The 19,057-nt window shown below is 36.6% G+C and overlaps 1 protein-coding gene across 1 annotated transcript in view; it reads left to right on the forward strand.

Moving 5' to 3' along the window:
* Positions 1 to 1,820: 1,820 nt before the first annotated feature.
* Positions 1,821 to 19,057, forward strand: part of LOC107590445 (septin-9-like) — a 33,570-nt gene continuing 16,333 nt past the window's right edge. The window contains exons 1-2 of the mRNA XM_016279187.1: positions 1,821 to 2,057; positions 11,280 to 11,345. Of these exons, the coding sequence (XP_016134673.1) occupies positions 2,033 to 2,057; positions 11,280 to 11,345 (91 nt within the window). The 5' untranslated portion in view covers positions 1,821 to 2,032. The remainder of the gene's footprint in view (positions 2,058 to 11,279; positions 11,346 to 19,057) is intronic.

Raw genomic sequence — 19,057 nt, forward strand, 5'->3', positions numbered from 1 at the left:
GTATATATGTATATATATATGTGTGTGTATATATATGGGTGTGTATATATATGTGTGTGTATATATATATGTGTGTATATATATATATATATATATGCACTCTAAAAAATGCTGGGTTAAAAAGTCCCACGCATCTACTTTAGTTCAGTCTGACTGAGGTTGGGTTTCTGACCTATTGAAATATGGTAACATTCGAGGATTAAGAGAAATTAGTCAATCTCTTCTAAATGTCTATTTGTTTACATTGAATTTTCTGTAAATATTTTATTCTGATTTATTGGCTGTAGATACTATATGCTTTGATTCTCTTTTATTATTTATGCATTTGTTTATTCAATTTTCAATGAATGAATCTGTGTATGTGGGTTCTACATATTGTGTAATTTAATTCAGTGTGGATGTTGCCCTTAAACACCTGATGTAAATATTTTGATAACTTTAATGTATAGATTCAGTAATACACATTTAAGTGTTGCTTTACAAGAACAATGGCAAATGTATGTCACTCGGGACAAATAACAAAAAACAGGATTTGAAAATGTCGTCTTAGTTTCAGTCTGTGCTTTTATTTGCCTTGTGGTCTTAGTCTATATTGGGGGCATGCAAAATGTGCTTCTCTGAGACAAAGTTGCAGACTTCCTCCTGTGGTGGAACATGTTCATGTCAAGACCCTTCTAGAGGAAACCTGCCTCTCCTTCTGAGAATTTCATCTCTATTCTCACTTTAGTCCACCAACATGTACACCTTTATCAAATGGCTTTATTCAGATCTGAGGGGCGTTTGAAACCTCAAAGTGATAAACATTGCATTTGGGGAAAACTGTTGTGATTCATTTGCCAGAAACAAGAGGATATGTGAGAAAATGTGTGGGTCTAAAAATGTCAGTCAGTCCTGCCTAACTACATTTGGTATAGTTTATTTTGTACCTGGGAAATGTCACACAGTTGCCATCAAGTCTGTTTCAAAAAGTATTTTCTGGAAAAAGAAAGTCAAACATTTGCTGTAATGTGTGCTTACATTGACTGGAAACATGTGCAAGGTTTTGGTTTTAGGAAACAAGTTCTGGTGTAATGTGTATTGCAGCTAAAAAAACCCTCTTAAACCATAATGACATTTCTCACAAATTCTAAACCACTTTTCAAAACCTTAAACACAAATTCTCCATTTCACAGCAGGTGCTCATGTTGAAAGCCCTAACATTTAGAAAACCCCACAGCGGCATTACAGCTTGACTGGTTAATACACAATTCTCACCAGGTGAACATTAGTGAGAACATCGGTGTACGGAACGTTTTCTAGTCATCTGGTGAGCCTCTCATGGGTTATACCTCAGTTCAATCAACAAGAGTGATAGAAAACTCTTAATAAAAGAAATGTGTTTTTGATAGGAAATGTTTTGGGTGCTGGTTAAAAGTTCTTCAAACTAAAATATCAATATCATTCATTCTTAAAAATATATACAATTTATTAATGTTTGCTGGCCTGAAAATATGTATTTTGATATTTGTATATTAGCTTTTAGATTTTTGCTGTTTCATAAATTGTTTGTCATAACTTTGTTTTTATAATTTTGTTTTTACTACTTTTTTAACACTATAAAAAGGAAAAACAAATTGTGGATCTTTAAAGACATATCAGTTACAACAAAAATTAAATATTAAATTTCCTTTTACAGTGATACCAATTTAACATAAAAAGGTCAATCATGTCCATGTTATTTGTCAACTATAGCCTACTCCTGCAGTTGCAGCGTCAAACCTTCAGGTGTGTAGTCTTATCTCTATCCATAAGGCGGAGTTATCCACAGGTGTGTGTGTGTGTGGACAGGTAAAGCTGGAGGTGTATGGGAGTGTAGTCCTAACCGATTTAGTTGGTTTAGTATTTAAAATACATACATTTTGATCGTGGTACATGTGCTTTGCGGACAGCCAGAGAGAAATTCTACGCAACGATTGATTATTTTTCAGATGTTGCAATCTCAGATACGGACCTAATAGATTAAAGTCGACATTCTCAGGATAAAAAGGACCCCATGAACATGAAGAAAACATACTCTGGTAAGTACAGGACCACTGAAAGTTTCGTGCCAACAACTGACGTGACATTTGCGCTTATAAAGTAGCAGTAAACTTCGATTTTATCATTAAGCTATGAAAGCAAACTTGAAAAGTTATTTTGAGCTCAATATGTATGCAAATTACTAGGGGAAAAAGCTAATGACAATTTTATAAGCAATTAAATATAGTTAGGCCTAATTAACAGATGAACTGATAATGACATCCCATCATGTCAATTAACTAAGATTAGAATCGGCTATAGTTTGGCTCGTGTGCTCTGCATTTTCCATCAGATACCCTTTCGACTTGGTTTATATGGCATTGTTTTGTGTAGTTTTTTTTACTTTTATAGATAAACATGTCCAGTACTTTCTGACTAACCCTTAGGGTCTTGCACAATTATTTAACATGAATAATTTTCTTAAGAGTGTCGTTTTTTGGGGGGGGGGGCGCAATTTTTAGTCTCGTGCCACTATAGCACAGTGAGCCAAATGTCAGTGATTTAAGAATTTTTTTAAAAATCTGTAAATCTATAGTAAAATGATGTTTTGTCATGGTTTATTGACAACTGGCGCAAGCATCATGCTGTTGTTATGGTTACTCCCGCTGGCAAACGCTATGTGCTATCTGCTTAAAAATATGGTAACAAGGTTTTAAGGCTTGACTTCTTTAATGACATTTACCTGATTAATCGTAAAATCTGCTAAATTATTTAATAGATGACATGATGAATTTAATTTTATTAGTGAAATGTGTTCATTTATTTTAAATAAGGCCTGTTTGTATTTGATTTTGAGTTACCTTGTACAATTAAAAGACTGTATACAGCTAGACAGCTCAAGTAGGAAAAAACTTGTAACTGCACTGGTGTTAGCAAAGATTCTGCTCATTGAGCAAAGCATCATGCGTTATAGTGTTAGTACATGCAGTTATCCACAAACTCACTATAGCACAGTGAGCCAAATGTCAGTGATTTAAGAATTTTTTTTTAAATCTGTAAATCTATAGTAAAATGATGTTTTGTCATGGTTTATTGACAACTGGCGCAAGCATCATGCTGTTGTTATGGTTACTCCCGCTGGCAAACGCTATGTGCTATCTGCTTAAAAATATGGTAACAAGGTTTTAAGGCTTGACTTCTTTAATGACATTTACCTGATTAATCGTAAAATCTGCTAAATTATTTAATAGATGACATGATGAATTTAATTTTATTAGTGAAATGTGTTCATTTATTTTAAATAAGGCCTGTTTGTATTTGATTTTGAGTTACCTTGTACAATTAAAAGACTGTATACAGCTAGACAGCTCAAGTAGGAAAAAACTTGTAACTGCACTGGTGTTAGCAAAGATTCTGCTCATTGAGCAAAGCATCATGCGTTATAGTGTTAGTACATGCAGTTATCCACAAACTAACAGTGTTGGGGAAAGCTACTTTTAAAAGTAATGCATTACAATATTGCGTTACTCCCTAAAAAAGTAACTAATAACATTACTTAGTTACTTTTTATGGAAAGTAATGCGTTATATTACTTTTGTTACTTTCGCGTTACTTTTTAATATAAGCAGGGCTTGATTGTTTTTAATATAAGAAGTTCTAATGTAAAAGCCCCTTCACGCCAAAAAGTGTAATGAATAAGCCTCAGGCTGAAGCAAAAGTATATTCACGTCTGTACAGTAGAACGCAGGAGAAGAAACACTCTTCAGCAATAAAAAAACAAAGCACAATTGTTAGTTTCTCTAAAGTCATTTTTGATTATTAGTATGGTTGAACTGGTCAAAAGGTCAGCAGCAAAGACATTGGTTAATAGAATGGGATTAGATACATTTTGTGTTATTTAACATATTTAATTATTGCAGGTTTGCGTCATATTCTGAGTTTGCACTGTTTTAATTCATTTTGATTAATACTAAATCTGTTTTTTGTGAGTGGGATGAATTAATGCACATTCACATTTAGTCTAGAACTACAGTAGCATCATGTTCACACAGCGCACACAATTCCTCTGCACTTCCGATTTCTCCCAACATGGGGACTGGAGAGCTGTCAGTCAATAAATGGGAAAACAAAGTAACGCATTACTTTTTTGAAAAAGTAACTCAGATATTTTCTTGTAAATTAAAAAGTAATGCGTTACTTTACTAGTTACTTGAAAAAAGTAATCTGATTACGTAACTCGCATTACTTGTAATGAGTTACCCCCAACACGGCAAACTAACCATAAGATACCACAATAGAAATAACAGAAACTCTTTCAAATGTCAAACATAACTGTATGTTTCCCTTCACTCAAAAACACATGAAATAGCACTTAATTTCATATTCTCTTAAAATAAATCAGCTTAATCAGTTTCTCAATTCAAGCCTCAAAATTGCTTAAGTTTCCTTAAAAAATTTAGGAAAACATATCTCTTGGTTTTATTAGTGAAATGTTCTCAATATTTTCTACACAATATTGAACCAAAATTTCTTTATTAAAATATACACACTATTTTTAATTATCACCTTATTTTTAAAATGAAAATTACAAGACCCATGATTTATTTTTTACAGTGTACTGTAGGGAAATCACTTTTGGTGAGACCCTAGAAGAAAGATGAACCTTACAACCCTAGAAGAAAACCTCAAATCTGGTCTATACGATGATCTCAGCAACTCATTTATGCAACCATTTTCACAGGACATCCTATGTTTTTAGACATTATAGCATAGAGAACATTCATTGCTTGTTCTCACAACTTTAACCACACTGCTTCCCCTACGTTGTGCAACAGAGCCTGTGGCGCCATAGTGCCCTTACATTTAGAACAGCCATATGTTTCTTCCCTATAATCTCAATGCAAAAGCCGAACTCTCTGAGTACACAATGATTTTGCAGGAATGTAGAGTTTCCTCAGGCTCGCCAAAGTCATTGTCACAGCACACCCAACTCCTAGCACACACATGTTGAATCATGTAATCAGTCCTTTTTCTCTTTCCTTCTCTGGCAGCACACAGCGTGTGTGATCTCATTCAGAGAATATCCCTCAAGTACAACCTTGGCCTCTACTGAAAAAACAATGGTGCTTAAAGGGATAGTTCACCCAAAAATGTAAATTCTGTCATCATTTACTCACCCTTATTTTGTTTATTTGACACCGTTAAGTGTTAAGTTTATCTGTGAAAACCGAATTTCTACATGTTGGATTACATGCTGTACTGTTCATGTGGAATTAATGCTAAAAATGTCTCCCATGTCTCATCTGGAAGTGAATCATTTTGAGCGGATGAATGAATCTCTTTGTTAATCCTTTATTTTGGATTATTGCCCAACAGAGATTACTGAGGCAATAGAGACTCTGCACTATAGCACTTTTTTTTATCAGTATCTGGCTCCTTCTCCTTCTCCTTCACTGCCTCCCTCCCCTTTCCTGACCTGCCCTGTCATCACAGTTGAGCTGACAGGTGAGTCAGCGGCAACACAAATCTGAAATTAACACAGACCAAGAGAGCTTTGAAATTCCTCTTTGCTCCAGAGGCATTTCGACTTGGATGGTTGATCACAGTCAATTTCAGTACCATGTCACACATTTCACATGTGCTAAAACGTCTCCTTTGACAGCACTTGACTTGACACTGAAATTGACAGATGGTTTGGTCTTTTCCTGCCTCCTCCATGTCTCCCTGCTTTTGTCTTTGTCACTCAAGACTGTTAGTTTAGTGATTACTGAATGCGGACACTGGAATGTCATGGATTGATAATGGACACTTCGTCTCACAGGGTGTGTACAGGAGTTAAATATTATCTACCGTCACTATCACGTCTTGCAAAGCTATGCATTTCTGCTAGCATCACCACATAGAACTGCAAAAATAATGACTGTATTCAAGCAAACTTCCCAAACACTCTCCTGTCTCTCATTGGTCAGTCAAACACATAGCCCCGCCCCAAACTCACACCATTGGTTCAGTGGGTGTTGCTATGTTAGGCTGTTCGGAATGTTTTGATAGCGCCACAGATTTAGATTGTTTACATTTTTAAGAGGAATCAACCTACTTTTTTTTTTTTAACTTATACAGTGGATTGTTGGTTGGATAAACATTTTACCACAGATAAACTGACACATTTAAGCTTTAAAGTTTAGGTTAAACTTAACTGAAATTTCTCTCTGACTAAGATACTTGCTGCGTCCCAATTCGCATACTATCCGTCCTAAATAGTATTCGAAAATAGAATTAGTATGTCCCAAATCATAGTATGTTTAAAAAAGTATGCCAAAGACTCCCGGATGGTCTACTACTTCCGGTTAGAATTCGAAGTGCAGATCGATGCACACTCTAACGGCTAATATTGTCCACAACACATTGTGCGGTGGACGAGGATTCAATTAGAACTACAAACACGCATTAAAAGTGTTAAAAACTACAAACATGGCGGATGTACGCGACCAACGGACAGGGAGATAAACGGATTTGAGTGATAAATAATCAATGTCTAACCTGATGAAAAAATATAAATGTAATGTTATCCACGTTATATTTCATCTACAGCAACACTGTGAACTTTTATAGTGATACGTTAGGTCATTAACTTTTAAATGCATCATTATGCAAACACATGAGCAGAGTTCTCGGCATGATAGACCCAGGACTAGCAGATCAACGTAGGCTACCTCTTAATTTCTCTCCAGTACGGTAGGAAATCAAGTTAAACGAAATATGGATGATGTTAACCGTGATAAGATGATTGACAGGGCAGTTTAAACATCTTCTACATACTCAAAAGTATGTACTTTTTCTTCACAAAAAGAGTACATACTTTTAGGGCATAGTATAAGTAGGCGAATTGGGACGCAGGGACTGTTTACTCTGTGATAAGATGCTCAATTTTTTCCCTGTTCTTTCTTGATTTATCAGTTTCAATTAGAGAGTTGGTCTATCGAAGAAACAAAAGGCATGACTTTATTTTAGCTTTTTCTTCTTCTTGCCCCGTGCTTGAGGAGGCGAACGGACCCCCCGCCCCCCACCCCTGGAACGCGATCGCGATCGGATCAAGGGAGGGCCCCCGCACTCTACATCGCAGCTAAGGATCCCTGCAGCTAAGGACGGCCCTGCTTCTTCCATATTATACAGTTGTGGTCAAAATTTAACATATAATTTTCGGTATCTGCAAAATGTTAAATATTTTACCAAAATAAGAGGGATCATACAAAATGCATGTTATTTTTATTTAGTACTGACCTGGGGCCAGTTCTTCGTACCTCGCTTAATACATCTGAGATGATTTGAAAGATGCCAGATCTTCTAGTCGTGATAACTGATCTCTGGCTAATTTGGTTCTTCAAACGAATTTGCGGATTTAATAAAAATATCTGGATTAAGATGTTTACGATTACTGCGCGTTCTCGTGTTCCCCGAAAAGGGCAGATCTATCGATACTCGAAACCACGATCAGCAATGCAGCGATTGGCTGGTGGCAAGACAGCAACGTAATGACATCATATCATTAAAAGAAGACACCTGATGAAAAACTTGACACATTTCGGGACCTTTATAAGGAAACAGCCTTAAGGAAACAACAGTGAACAAAACTACATAAATGTTATAATATATAACATATTTTTATTTATTTATTTATTTTACATGATTCCCAATTATTTATATTCACGATTTCAAGTATTTGTACAGGCTATACTTATTTCAATGTTGTAATTAGCAATTCATGTAATTTAATATTTGAAGCAGATTTGTTATGTGACAGCATTAATTAAATTTTCTTAAGGGTCCAGATCAAGTTATCTGCATCTCCTGCGCTCCGTCAAGCCACTCCTATAATAGCTGTCAGCACTCAAATTAATGCTCGACTCAGATGAACTGTATGTGTGTAAGACTCTAATACAATTATAAAGTTATTATTTTATCACGAATAAATCTTTCAATGAGTAAAACTGGCTGTGTCTATAGTATTATAGATTACACAACATTATAATATCATTTTAAAATTAATTTTAAAATTATTATTATTATAAATGATTGTCCCCGGATTAGTAGGGTACTCTTGTAATAGTCAACTGTTTGTCCTGAACAGTGAAACTGCCCACTGTTCTTCAGAAAAATCCTTTGGGGTCCCACAAATTCTTTGGTTTACGCTTTTGCGTATTTGATCCCTTTGCAGCAATGACTGTATGATTTTGAGATCCATCTTTTCACACTGAGGACAACTGAAGGACTCATACGCAACTATTACAGAAGGTTCAAACGGTCACTGATGCTCGATGAAACACTGAAACACGATGCACAATGTCCAATGTTTGAAACATGTAATCATAATAATAGTGATTTCAAAATTAACCTCTCATTTTCCTTCAAATAGAATAACATATAATTAAAACAGACAGTTAGCATTACATAGTACATAGGTTAGAATCTGTAAAAAATTAACTGGAGTTTCATACACAAGTAGTGCAACGTTTTAAAAAGCCTTTTAGTTTAATTAAGCTTAATTTCTGCCTTCTCAGTTTAAGTAAAATCAATGCAGTCACAAAGTTATAACTAGGGGGAATACGACACCTATCTAATCATTCATATATAAGGTCCCTCAGTATTATCAGCAGTTTTCGCATTGCTCAATAGCTAATTAGCCTCCTCCATCCCCAGCTCCTCCTCTGTCAGCCAGGATTCAGCCTTCTGATTATCCTTTGAATCAGACTAATTCTAAAATGTGTACATTAAATTATTGAACTTTAACGATATCTGCAATACATTTATGTTGGTTCTGTTCTATTTACCCTGGGGGGTTCGGCTAGGCTGCATGAATGCGCAGGGAGTTCTTGCCCAGAACAGTACCATACCGCCAATCCAAACTGTATGCTAATTGTCAATCATATTTGACGATAGTGGTCCTGACAGAAATGACCGTTATTGTGACAACATGAATTAAAAAAAATAATTTGTTATAAAAGAATAACAAAGTGGTAGGCCACAGTGCATGTGATACAACCTACATTTGAGCGTATGTATTTAGCAATGCTGGCCTGTTCAGTCATGTCCCAATGTGCAGGGACCCCTCATATTTACACAGCAAACAACTCAAATGATCTCACCCTTTCTTATCTATGTAGTGTGTCCATAAAACAGAGGGCACTTTCAGCCAGTTCATAACATAATGAATGCATATTGTCAGCTTGTCAGTCACGGTCATATATGAACTCACCCTGAAGGCACTTTTTGATTTAATATATACAGTGTTACATGATATACATTGTATACCTGGTACGTTATTTCTGTCACTCAGCCTTTTACCTTCATTATGTGAATATTTCCTGTAATTTAGCCTGTGGCGTATTGCATGTCAACACCATTATGCTTTTATCTTTACTTGCTGAATTGGGTCTCACAGGGCTTGACGGGAAAAACAGTTGTAATGTTATTTTGGTTCATGAATGTAAGAAAACAACAGATAACTTAACTAAATCATCATATTAACAGCCTGAGTTTATAATGCAAAATTAACTCAAAGAGCAGCTGGTGGTCTAGTCTGTGGTAAACCAAAGCACTTAATGTTGCTCTGGGCTTGCTTGATTTAGTCTGAACTGGCAGCGTACTGGAAACAATACGAGGGCACTAGTCCTCTGAATCAGCCTATTTTTATCTTTTAGATTACATCTCTACATTTGCATGACTGATTTTGTTATACTGGTGACGCATGCCCCTAACAAGTGTCTGGCTGCAGGAGATACTAGTCTTTAACAGACATGCCTGTTGATGTTTTATTGGTGCCAAAACTTTCAATCACAGAACTATTAGAAGGATTCCTCTGCAGGAACAGTAAACTGACTCAGCAACTCACCACATTGTTTCAGGAAAGAGTATCTGGCAGAGATTTGCCAGAAATGATGAATAAGCCTGCACTTGAATGGAAACAAATTAATGCTTTGTCACCTGTGAATCGCAATCATTGTTATGCTTGTAGGGACTAGCGCAGAGTTGGTTCATTGTTTCCTTTGTTAGCAGCACACAGGAAATTCACACATTTAATGTGTATGTTTTTTTTTTTCTTTTTTTTTCAACTTCTTGGTATCAGCAAAATCTCTGACCTGTAAGAATGTGCATTCACACAGACATAGATAGTAGTATTTCTCAGAAGAAAACAGCAGATAGTTGCACAAACCCAATTTGGTGATTTGATGATGACTTGTTGATTCTTATATGTATTAAAACGTTCTGTGATCTAAGGGTTTAGTGACCTGTGTTGTGGTGTATGATGATGTGGCCTGGTTTGGGGGGGGGGGATATGTAGATGTATTCTATCCCCTGCTTGAAGAAGAACTGAAAACATCTTGAACATTTTTATTTGCTTATTTATTGTTTTTGTATTTCTGTTTTAAGAATAATGGTTCATCGCAGTACCATGTTTTGTTCTTGTTTCAGTATCCGAATGAGTAGGCTTGACATCTTATTTCCTCTCTGTAAATCAAAAAACAAACAACAGAAATAACCGTCTGTTCTTTTTTTTATGAATAAAATCAGTCAGGAGTGGTACCACAATTACAATTACAGTGATGAGAATAAGCTTTATGCATTACAGTTTTGAGAATTAGGAGTTAAAATGTACTTAATTATCATGAAAATAAAGTAAAAACAATCTTATTGGTCCTAAATTTTCATTTATAATTTTATGAAAAATCATCCGAACATATATTCTTTTGTGAGTTGAGCCCACCTGGAATGCAGCTTGTTTGATCTTTGTTCTTTAAATGATCACATTTAGCAGTAGCACCACATACAGCATGACCTACATTGCTGTCCAAACCTGTGCAAACGGGGGACTTCAGTTTGGCTTTTATAGTTTGACCTTTAGAGTCATCTCTGTATCTCACTGTCGTGAGATTTAAATTGTCACTTTGCAAAACTCCAAACTGAATCACTTTTCTTGTACATTGCCTGATACTTAAACACCCTCCTGGTGATCTTAAAGGTTTTAGTGGTAGTACAGATTTCAAAAGACCGCAGCGTTTGATCCGTCTCTGTGTTTGTGACCCATCTGACTTGATTTTACAAACACATGCAGCACATAATTGAGTGGGCCGTGCTTCATTGCACTGATGTCTGTTCCCAACACATCTGCTTTCCTCTGCTCCATTTCTTCTGGACACAGTGTCCTATACATCTTGCTCTATATCCTTCCTCCTATAATCAGATAATTCTGAAAAGTGTTTCTATTATGTCTTCTGTGTTGACAGGCATTGCGAGGTCCACTAGTGGCAGGCTGAGGAGGCCAGAGAGAGGAGAGGCAACAAGTCCCACTGGTACGTGTTCACAATCACACGCAGGTTTGCTGTTGTTCATTGCTGCAATACACAGATCAGTGGTTAGTCATTTATAATAGTAAATATTTAAAATATTATTAACATTAATACTACTACAACTATTATTAATAACAACAACACCAATAATAATAAAAATAATAATAAATAAAAATAATAAATAATAAAAATAGTAGTAGTTTGTATTTAGTTTTATTACTATTAGGGCAGATGTATGTTTTCGTAAAAGCCTTCGCTGCATCAGACATTAGGCATTATGATTGACATTGCTTGTGAACACAGCTGTTTATGGAGTGCTTGAAGATATACGTACAGTTAATAAAGGCATTTAGTTTCACATTCATAATCCTGTTTCTTGCTTGCTGCCATTGGTAAATATATAAATAAATAATAAATAAATAAATATTTTCAATTTTAGTTTAGTGGTAGTTTGAGAAGCCATGAGTAGCAACACTGCAGACACACAGATAAAACAGATCTATAGATCTTAATGAATCTTTGTACATATTTTATCTTAAAAATTAATAAGTAACTAATGAAAAGCTCTGGCGTCATTGTGTATGACTGTTTAGTGTTAAATCAACAAAAATCATATTAACAACATTTTTGTTGTTTTCAAACAAACTGTATGATAAACAATTTTGATATCGTGTTGGATTGCCACTCGATGTCCAGTGAAATATGGACATATGGAACCAGTGGAGAACATGTCATACTGGTTCATAATAAATAGACACAAATGTGTGTGTGTTTTTGTAAAAAGTTTTTAAATGTGTGTGCATGTGTCATAGGGGACAGTGGTAACAGCAGCTGTCGATTTGGGTTGTTTTCTGTGTAAGGTTAAACATATCTAGAGAGAGAGAGAAAAACCACAAAGAGCAGCACAGTTGTTGTGCATATGTTGGTGCATTTTTGGAAGCGTTCTCTCGCAGTGGACAAAGCATATGATTTCTGATGTTTACAATTGTGGAAGTGTGTCTTAGCACATATGTGGTTGCCTGAGCATTCACACCTTGAGTGTGTGTGTGTGTGTGCTGTGATATCTCACCACTGAAGCATCCTCTTGTAGCGAGAAGCACAGTCCGCTTTTGCACCGTCCGCACATCTGCATATGGGGGCTGGTTGTAGATCCAGAGATCTGCTTGACAAACTTCACAAACAAAGCATGCACATAAACACATGTTCACATATGACGCACACAGGAGAAAGAATGCTAATTAAAGCAAATGTTTGTTTGTGTGCTGTCCAGGTGGTCTTACACTTTTAACCCAGTTTTACACTTACATAAAACATGAAACCGATTTCCTCAAACTGTGTGTATGTGTGTGTGTGTGTGTGTGTGTGAGTTTGTGTGGTTACAAGTATGTCCATGTGCTTGTGTGTTTTTGGTGTGCTCATGTGTCAGCCATCAGACAACATAAAAATAGAACATTTTAGAAAAGAGGCATAAACATAACCAATACAAATTAAAAAAATATGTAATTACATTTTCAAGTTTAATTAACATTAATTTAACATTATATCATCAATGTATATACATGTTCTATTGCATAAAATATTGAAATTCACAACATGTACTGTATATACTATATAAAAAATATATATGATAGTTATATTTATTACTATATAATATTTATTATATATACACACACACACACACAATTAGAATATGTGTTTTCGCATAGCAAATTTAGCCTTGCAAGAAATTCATGATGGTGAGAGTAGTTTCTCTGACAAACTGTTAACTCTTAAATGGCCTTTGGCATGTGGATCCATTTATGGTTTTAAGAATATGTATCGTTTGTATTGACTTTTGGTGACTGCAAATGCAAATGTCAACATGTTCTGTCTTTATGTTATGCCCTAAACACACATGACATGTTGTTGGTTAGAAAATACGTCCTGGTGCCTGTTAGACGACACAAAGTCTGAATGACTGCTTAAAACAAGAGATATTCAGCTAATGTGTGTGTTCAAGATGCCAGAAGTCCTTGAAACTGTATTTAAAGCACACTGTGATAAATTCTTTGACTGCTCCAAAAACCCTGAACTAACACATACTGTAAAATAAAAAAAGTATTTTATTTTATAATAATGATTGTTATTATATTATACCATAGAGGATTTGTGATAATGTTAAGGATTTTTCAGTATTGATTTTGTACAGGTGTTTTACCTGTATTTTAAATTACGGATTTGATGTCCAGTGAATTGTACTGTTTCAGTGTTGGAAGAAATGTCTGTAAATGTACTGATAATTTTCTGCCAGTAGATTATCCTTTTTTCTTCTTCTAAGAATTCTTCACATCCCTGATTGTTTTTTAACTGTTACTTTCAATTATTTACTAATCAAGCCTAGTAATCACTTAATCAGCATTGTTGATCTGTTAGCTCTTCTGAGTGAAATAGAGTGGGTTTTAGGCTGCTAGCAAAGCCTGTTGCTACAGTAAGACTGTGACACAACCTCTCTTTGAGGTCTATGAAATGTCATGTGTTTGGGAATTTAAGGCTGTGAGTCTGGCAGTGGGTGTAGATCTATGAACTCTCTCATAGAGGCAGTATTGTTCCTGTGTTAAGAGGACTGAGGAGAGAATGCTTTACAAATCACTACTTATCACTACTAGCACAAGATATCTATCAGCTCAATATATTGGCATTTGGTGATCAATTTGATTGAATTTGCTTGGTTTTATATACATCAATATGAATATTATTGATAAATAGGTCATTTAATTAGAGTACAATATCTATATTTTTTGCTATGCATTTCTGAGTCTGGGTTGCCTGATCTGGGCCGGTGTACTTCATCAGTATTTAGGCTTGTCTCCCAGCTGTCTGCTCGCCAGACAACCCTGCAACCCCCCAGAAGAAAAGGTCAAAGGTCGGTCCCACTTCCTGAACAAAGATCATCCTGAATCCAAATGCTTTCAGACAGAGGTCTGCATTTGCTCTCATTGAGCAACACAAAGGAAAACGAAGGCATCTGCGTTGTGTGTCTTGGCTGTACTTGAAATTAGGAGCGGCAGGCAGCGTATGAAAATGTTTGTCTACAGTCTGAGTCAGTGTTCAGATGTTTGTTTTCGATCACAGGGGTGTGGTGTCCGTCACGTCAATCTCCTCTGCCCTTTCTCTCAAATAGAGACTCACTAGAGCCCTGAAGAAAATCAGAGGGCAGTCCAGGATTCCTCAAGCTGCCGAGAGGAGATATTTTGGGAAGAAACGCTCATATCACATGGCCTTGGGTTTCCATCTAGCACACAATGCTACCTCAGTGTCAGAGAACGGAGAGAGAGAGAGAGAGAGAGAGAGAGAGAGAGACTTCGAGACAGACGGACACAAAAAAAGAGGACAATAAAAGAGCAAAAGAGCAAAGAACGCTCCATATGATCAGCACATGTGCATGCCGTAATTCTGCATCCGCTCATTATTACAGCACACGGAAGACATTAAATCAAGAAGATTGGGGTAGAGTTAAAGAGAGAGGAGGAGAGAGAGGGAGGGACAAGCCAAAGGAGAGCGAGGGAAAGCAAACAAGGAGGAGAAACTGCGCTGGGAGAGAAAGAGGAAGTCCAACAAAAAAGGTTGGAGGAAAGACAGGCTACATGTGGCAGAGGAGGGTGTGTGCTTAGTCATGGAGGGGGACAAAATCGCAGGTAAGAGTTCGGTGCACCACCAACAGGACGATTCTCAAAGAGATTCTCCCATACTAGAGTCTTATTTTCCGCTCTTTTCACTTGCTTTGTAAGATTTCGATGGCAGTGTTTTTTGCTTTAGCTGGGATCTGTGACTTATGGAGACTTAAGTTGTTTTGTGGTTTAAATTGAATTCATTTAACTTCTTTTATGACCTTTCCACCAGACAAAGCATTTGTGCTGTACTACTTTTGTCCCTGGTGGCGTTGGTGCTGCAGAGCAGCGTGCGTTTGTAAGATTTTCCGTTGACAGGACTGGATTTTCCATAGGCTTTGACTGGAATAGAGAACCCGGTCATCAAGCTGTGACAACAGCCAATAAATAGAGCTGTGTGTGTGGATGAAATGCTCTGTATCAGTGCTGTGGTGTGCTCTGCACTCTCAGCACACAGGCTTTTTGTAAATGTGTCAGGGACTCTGAGAGTTTCCAGAGGTCAGAGAATAACAGTGCTGTGCTTCAGCTGTACAGCAAAAAATAAATAAATACATACATTTTAAAAAGTTAAAACCGTGTATAATATGAGCCTTTATCCTTTATCTGAGTTGACACACCTGGTGCCCAAGGTCCCAGATCACTTCTGAGATAGTTAGCTACCATCAGTCCAGGTGGGTCTATAATGGATTTGGCAGGAACTGGAGAAGAGAAAAGCAACAAATCGGCATTATCTTATTAGCGATCGTAGGTATTTCAACATTAAATGTGGTTCTAGCCTACATATATTATATGATTGAAGAGACATCACTATGAACATTAAAAATGTATGAAATGCATCAAAATTAAACTTAATTTATGCATTTCAGCTGACAATTTTATCAGCAGTGACTTAATACAGGAACTAGGCCAACACAGAGCCAACAATATTCATAGTGCATAATGCCAGGTTTATTAAAAAGCTAGCCAAGGAAAAACGCTAGAACAGAAGTGAAATGCAAAGATGAGAATTTTGTGTGTGTGTATAAGTGCCTTTGTTTAAGGTTGTGGAATGGTTAATGGCACAATATGTAAGTTTTCACCGCTAGAGGGCGCGTATTCAAAACAAACAAAGGTGTAGTTTGATGACGCTGCGACTGAGTGTGGAATCATGGGAGTTGTGGTCTTCATCCCCACAGCCGATGCAATCCGACGGGACTCGGGCAGAAATCATGTTCATGGATGAGCTAATGATTTATTAACGTAGTAGAATGAAGCAGGGTGAGGCTGAAAGCCGTCGAAGCGAAACGAGGCCGCTGAACGAGCGTGACACACGACTCGAAAGCAGCGGAGCTTTTATTATGCCACAGCCGACCGCTTCCGCTCCTTCCGGTCGTGCGTATGTGGGGAAAAAAAGCAGCGCTGTTTTATCATACTAGATACCTTTGAAAGTTCTGTTATAATGTTACTGTGCGGTCGTCATCGGTTTATTAAAACACAACATATTAAAGTGTCTTTGGTGTTTCCATGTTTTCTACAAAACGGAAATCGAGGGGTTATGACGTCATTGGCAGGTGAACCATTGACACTATAGACATGGTCCGTGTCACTAGTTAAAATTGCTTATTTCTCTGGATTTCAACATCCTTCGAAACATTTGGGATAATGTAAGTACACAAGTGAGCAAAATATATAACTGTTCTAGTGGTTTTTGGATATTTTAATAAAAAAAATCTTACATATTGTGCCTTTTAGTGCTTGTATAAGAGGTGTGTCTTCAGCTGCTTTTTGAAAGTTGTTCGGCAGATCATTTGACCAGAAAGGAGCAGAGAGGGTGAAGGTTTTGGAAAGTGACTTGCTTTGGAAATATGTCAGTGACTTGCTGACAAGCCTAAACTATAAAGTACTCAAATTAATTGTTATAACTGAATCAGAACTGAAACATTTCAGTTTATCTTGTTTGGCTTTTTTTAGTTTTTGTTTGACAGTATTCAGAAACCAAATGAAAATCTATATAATATTGTTACAAATGATTGTGACTGTATATTTTTCTGTATATTATATATACAGTGGGTATAGAAAAGAATCACCACCCTTTAAAATAATCACATTTTGTTGCTTTGCAGCCTGAAATGAAGACGGACACAGTTTTTGTATTATCTAACTGTGCAACTTATAACATCCAAGTGAAAGATATAACACCAACATGTCAGAAAAAAAATCAAAAATCAAAAACAGAATCATTGAGTTGGAAAAAGGATCACCCTCTTGTGTCAGTATTTTGTTGAACCACCTTTTGCTTTAATTACAGCCTTTAGTCTGTTGGGATATGTCTCTGTCTCTACTAACTTTACATATCTAGACTGTGCAATATTTGCCCACTCTTCTTTGCAGAACTGCTCAAGTTCAGTTAAATTTGATGGTGAGCATTTATGGTCTGAAGACATTCCACAGATTTTCAGTGGGCTTTAAGTCTGGGCTCTGACTAGGCCATGCAAGAACATTCACCTTTTTCTCCTTCAAGCACTGTGTGCTCAGTTTTGCTGTGTGCTTTGGGTCATTGTCATGTTGGAAGGTAAACTTTCTTCCCATTGACAAATTTCTTGCAGAGGGCAGGAGATTTTCCTCAAGAATTTGACTGTATTTTTGCCCCATCCATTCTTCCTTCTATCCTGACAAGTGCTCCAGTCCCTGCTGCAGAGAAACACCCCCAGAACAGGATCCATGCTTTACTGTAGGAATGGGGTTATTTGGATGGTGAGCTGTATTGGATTTCCGCCAGACATATCGTTTGGTGTTGAGGCCAAATAATTCCATTTTAGTCTCATCTGCCTCAGAATCTTCAAGGAGCGTTTTGGCAAAGCTCAGTCATGACTGCATGTGGCCTTTCTTGAGGAATCTTTTTTCTTGCAATCCTCCCAAACAAGCCACATTTGTGGAGAATTTGTGATATTGTCACATGTACACATTGACCACTTTTTGTCATAATTTCCTGCAACTGCTTCAGAGTTGCTGTAGGCCTCTTGGTCGCCTCTCTGACCAGTTTCCTCCTGGCTCTTTCATTCAGTTTGGAGCGACGCCCTGATCCATGTTTGTCTGTGTTGTACCAAATACCTTCTACTTCTTAATAATAGACTTCACTGTGCTTCTAGGCATTGATAAAGCCTTTGAAATTTTCTTTTTTGTATCCATCTCCTGACTTGTGCCTTTCCACAGCTTTATCCCGGAGATGTTTTGGCAGTGTCTTGTCACCCATAGTTGATTGTTTGCTTCAGTTGCACTACCAAGGACTGAAATGCTCCAGTGAAATCTCTTTTAATGCTGAGCTAATCAAAATGACCACAGCAGATCACAGTTGAAATTCAAATGGCTTTGTGTGCCATTGAGAAGGTGATTAGCTACACCTGACTGAGTTTACAGGTCATTTTTAGGAGGGGGGTGATCCTTTTCCAAATCAGTGATTCTGAGTTTTTATAATTTTTTTTTATGACATGTTGGTGTTATATATTTCACTTGGATGTTATAAGTTGCGCTGAGTAAATACAGCTGGATAAAAAAACCTGTGTCCATCTTCATTTCAGTCTGCAAAGCAGTTCTATTTCCATTGTATATATTTTTTTATATTGTCAGTATATGGTTAGCTTTAGGAGTATGGCTCAAAAATATCTATAAAATATAAAAGTACATTTATATATCAGGGATTTGTGGTGATTTTTACATTCCTAAAAAGATCAATTTTTTATATGATGTCAGTAAATCCATATTGTGCATTTTAGTGTATAAGATACAAAAAGTATGTGTAAACATTATGCATGAATATCTACTAATGAGATCGGGCTGGACAAAGAATAGTCTTTACAAAAATGGATGCACCATTGTACAGTGATGGTAATACCACTGTACTTTTTGTTTTGCTAATGTGTAGTATAAGAGCAGAGCAGAATGAACAAATTAATTTAGAACATTGAATGAGTGCTGAGTAGATGGATGGACAGACAGAGAGAGAGAGAGAGACGGCTGGGAAACAGGAAGTAGTGAACACGAGAAATAATGTAAGAATGAACCTTAGTCTGGGAAGATGCTTTTTAATTT

Source organism: Sinocyclocheilus grahami, unplaced genomic scaffold (assembly GCF_001515645.1).
Source record: "Sinocyclocheilus grahami isolate Dianchi unplaced genomic scaffold, SAMN03320097.WGS_v1.1 scaffold127.1, whole genome shotgun sequence".
Taxonomy (NCBI): Eukaryota; Metazoa; Chordata; class Actinopteri; order Cypriniformes; family Cyprinidae; genus Sinocyclocheilus; species Sinocyclocheilus grahami.